The 4469-nt window shown below is 41.2% G+C and overlaps 1 protein-coding gene across 1 annotated transcript in view; it reads right to left on the bottom strand.

Annotated features, from left to right (window-relative positions):
- Window positions 1-2321: 2321 nt before the first annotated feature.
- Window positions 2322-4469, bottom strand: part of SHANK2 (SH3 and multiple ankyrin repeat domains 2) — a gene marked incomplete at its 5' end in the record, with an annotated part of 40395 nt that continues 38247 nt past the window's right edge. The window contains one exon of the mRNA XM_009575665.1: window positions 2322-3082. Coding sequence (XP_009573960.1) covers window positions 2509-3082 — 574 coding nt within the window. The remainder of the gene's footprint in view (window positions 3083-4469) is intronic.

The raw sequence follows: 4469 nt of genomic DNA on the forward strand, positions 1-4469 counted from the left end.
AACGTATTTTCTGGCACATATTATAGAGGTAATATCAACTGTACCCAAAAAAATAAAAAAAAGAGCATGGCATTAGTGGTTTATTTACTGAATTCTGTCGTATCACCAAATGGAAGACAATGATGGCTAAATTACCATTTTTACACTTCTTAAAGTATTTGATGGCCTCAAGTTGCCTGTATTGACTATCTGAATGAAACTGCCATTTTCTACACCACCTATGGAAAAATTCAGTACTCTTGGAAGTAAAATGCCTTAGTACTTGATTTTTATTACAAGGTTACTTGGAACTTTCAAATACAAATATAGCGTAGTAACAGATGTTGAGTCAAAAGATTTGTTGTTCCATAAAGGGGGCAGGAGGCTAAATAAGTTGCTTTTTATGAGTACCCAATGCGTTGGTAACTATAACCATTTTTGAAGAAATATTCATCCTCCTTTGTAGAAGTTCTAGCAAAGATAGAAAATATAACACAGCTCTGCTGGTTCAGATGCATCCAAATGAGGTTGATTTTAAAAAGGTCAAGACTTTATAATTATTCCACAGAAATAGTAGTAAACCACAAAAGTTTTTTTTTGTTTTTTTTTTTTGTTTTTTTGTTTTTTGTTTTTAACTTTCTAGCACTGAAGTGGCACAAAGGCTGCCCAGTAGACCAGCCACTTATTTTCTTAAAATATTGTGCTTATAAACTATCTGTACAACTATTTAAACTTGCAGTAAAGAAAGATATTTAAAATGCTAAACTTTATGTACTCATACTAGGGCTGTTGCAGACCTAATTAGACACTTCTTTGTGAGCAAAAATAATCACAATAAAAAAAATTAGAGATAGGCTGGACCATATCAAGGACCATATCAAGGAAAGAAAGTTCAGGTACCTTGCAAAATGTAAGAGAACCTGAAAGTATGGTAGGTAGGCAGTCTAGCCATCCACACACAATTTACCCACCTCGAACATCTTGAATATTATGTTAATAAAGACCTACAAAACTCACAGATATTAAGAGGTGTTAATTACAAGGGGAGTTCAAACATGCAGAGAGAGACTTGTTAACTTTAAAAAAAAAGTCAGATTAACCAAATCTGGGTGTTTCCCCCTGCTGACTGAAGTCTCCTGGAAAGCTCTCGAGCTCTACTACCCCCCACCCAGCCCAGCTCGGCCACAGCCGCCTGGTTTCCAGCCCGGCGCACGCACCTCTCCTGCGACCTCACGAACAGCCCTGCAAAGAAATCGCTGGAGAGCCGATGGGCAGCGTCCAGCTCCCCCCGAAGTGCCCAGTCTGCTGCCCTTGTCAAGAAGCCAATACCTGTTACGAGTGATAAACATGAGAAACTGGATACCTACCCCACTCTCCTGGCCCTTGGAACACATGCGTTTGGAGACACTATATACCTCCTTCCACCTTGGCATTGCCTTTATACCTTTTTCGGTTTTTTAACAAGCTGAAACATTTCCATTTCTGCTAACAGGCTGAAATCCCTCTCTCACTTAAAATACTGGCAACCTTCCCGCTGACTTCAATGGGAACATTCATCTATCATCTTCTTCTTTCTTGGCCTGATGTTCAAAATAGCTAAGCACTTACCACTCACTGAATTAACCAGCATCTCTCAGGGTTCAGCATATTTGAGTATCTGACTGTGAAGTCCAAAAGATGCATCTGTACATAACCCCAAATTTTACTGGCTTGTCGAGTTCATACCACGACTTAGCAGTAGTTTAGCTGGTTGAAAACTGGGGGTCTCAGGTTCAAACTAGCTTCATTTTGTTGTACCTCTAAGTGTGCATTCCTCCTCAGTTTTTATGCAACGTCTGCATCGTCTTACAGGTCAAGTCAATGGAGCATGTATTGAACTTGTTCTGCCACCTTGGAAGAGTGCTAAGTTTAACTGCAGAAATAAAGAAATACCAGGTAAAACAGAGCAAGGTTACCTTTGAACTAATTCCAGCAGAACAACCAGCTTCACTGCCAACAAAGCTAAACTAGTAAAAAAGAGTAATATGAACTCCTGTACCTCTCGTAATATTGTGCCTCTGCTACTAATAAAAATGGGTTTGAATGGTAATGAAGCAATCTGTCCTCTTAAAATGAACTACAGGTTGGGAAGGAAGCCTGCTCCGAGACTGAATGTTAAGAAGAGAATATAGTGCTTGTCAATAAAGAAATGAAATGCTTGCAATTTTAAATTGAAAGAAAAGTGATATGTAATGGTTCCAGCAGAAGGGCATTATCAAGAGATAGTATTTTTGAAGTTAACAATTTTCTCTCTCTCTCTCATATCTCCCCACAACTTTGAAATAAAATGGCCCCACTCGTGTAACATATTTAGATTTATGTTTGGGCATGTAGCATACAGTCTGCATTACCTGAGTACCAGGAATTAAACTGTTTTCCCCCTCCCCCCCAATTTTGCTGGCACTCGCAGACAGACAAGGCATTTGGGGTATTTCAGTACCAGCCCATCTCTAGTTATCAACAGAAGTTTGTGAGGCAAAATAGCTATTCTTATCTGTCCAGCAGCTGTTTCAAAGCTCTTTCTATGTTCATTCTGTGCCCAACTCTAGTCACTCCAAGGTCTATCAGATCTTCCTTTTGTAGATTTGGTAAATGAGTGCCATCTATTTCATTGTCCATAAATGTTTCTTTATGTTCACCTAAGTTTAGACTTTCCAACCAATCTGCCACATCTGGTTTAGTCCACAGGTGGACAGGCTTAGTTGTAAAAGGCTTATTTGAGATTGGCTGTTGTAATATTGAGGGAGAAGGAGACCTGCTGCGCCCTGTGGTCAAGCCAAATAAGTCCCCAGAAGGGGGCTGGCTGGGTAGGCTAAATACATCGGACAAAGTTGGAGAAGGAGATGAAGCTGAAGCAGAAGCAGTCAGAGGAGTAGGCATGATGTCTTTATTAATCTCTGTTGGTGAAACCACAGGGCTTGGAGCATGTCTTGCTCCTGAGGTCCTACTGTCATAGTCTGGGGACCTGCTCTGCAGTGTGATCGGCTGGCTGGTTCCAGGTCGGACAGTAAAAGTGATTGTTGTACTTCGTGTACCTGAGACAGTACTCATGACTTCCGTACTCCTGAAATTGTAAACAGACATGGAAAGTTAGATAGATCAGCCACCAGCTGAAAGGTTCTCCATATCAACACGTGGTAAATACGGTTTTGGAATGCTTGAATATTTTCATTTTTTAATGAGCAACATCGGGTTAAAAGTACTAAGACGGTATCATCAAATCTTCCCCATAAAACAATCATCAATGGTAAGCCATAGTTAAAAACAAAACCTTTGCTTATGAGCAGTTCAGAAAAACACCTTCCAGAGCACATTCTTCCTTCCTAAGGCTCTGCCAGATTAACTCATGGTTAAATGAGAAACACCGAGTAGAATAAGCACACGGGCACTTTGTGCTCCCCGTGAAGTGCAATCTGGAGTTGATCTTCCCTTCGTTGCACGGAGGGGTGGGATCCTTCATTTCAGTTCTAACCTACCAGTTTTACACACTGTTAGGTAACATAGCTAATAATAGTAGTTATGGAAAGTATTGGAAGCATATTATTAACTTGGATTTTGGATCTTTGTGCATCTACTCAGTAAATTTTAGGGTATGTTTGTATTCCCATTCATTCACAGAACACGCTCCACAAGCTCCTTTTATTTCCCTTTCTGTTCAGCTGGTCTTTTCGGGCTTTAAAAACGAAACAGTTCTCCTAAGGTTCATAAAAGGACTTCTGTGTCCATTTCCTTCTACACAGAAATTATACTTTGGCAGTTTCACTACAAAACTTAAGGAGACAAAATTCTTGTTAGCGTGCGTACCCAGAGGTGATGTAGTTGCGAACAAGTCACTGGCACCTCTCTCTTGCCAAAAGGAAATTTCAGATTACAAACTAAGCAGGCCGAAACTTGCCGAGAGGCCAGCTCTGATGCCGAAGCTGACAGGGTGGGTGAAGGAGCAGATGAGTCTGCTTTTGTCTATTGGCTATAGAACAAATTTAGAAGCAGAAGATCCAGGTTCGGGTCTGCTCATATCATAGAATGCTTAACTCCACAGCCCTTCCTTCTCATGAGAAAAGCCCGCCAGTCAGCGTGCACGCTTCAGGGTCTTCCACTGAACCCTTGGGTGCCTGAAGCTCCAGAGTTTTTCACTTTTAAAATACCCTGCCAACTAGGAAAACCTTCAGACAACTAATTTCAGGCACTTCCAGACCAAAGGAAGGATTTGTTTATCCTTGAAGCAATGTTACGGACTCCAGAAGATGATCTGGAGGATGCCGTGGTTAGATTTCTAAGCCAGACCCTGACTGAAGCCCTCTGTATCCGAGTGCCAGATTGCTCCCAGGACTGACCCATCGTGCTGGGCAGAACTGAAGATGACTTGGGTGCACGGCATCAGATACAAATGCTTTCATTAATACTGCAAATTCACCACTGTGCAGAAAAGATCTCACAGAGCCAAAGGAAGA

Source organism: Fulmarus glacialis, unplaced genomic scaffold, assembly GCF_000690835.1.
Source record: "Fulmarus glacialis isolate BGI_N327 unplaced genomic scaffold, ASM69083v1 scaffold15274, whole genome shotgun sequence".
Classification (NCBI taxonomy): Eukaryota; Metazoa; Chordata; class Aves; order Procellariiformes; family Procellariidae; genus Fulmarus; species Fulmarus glacialis.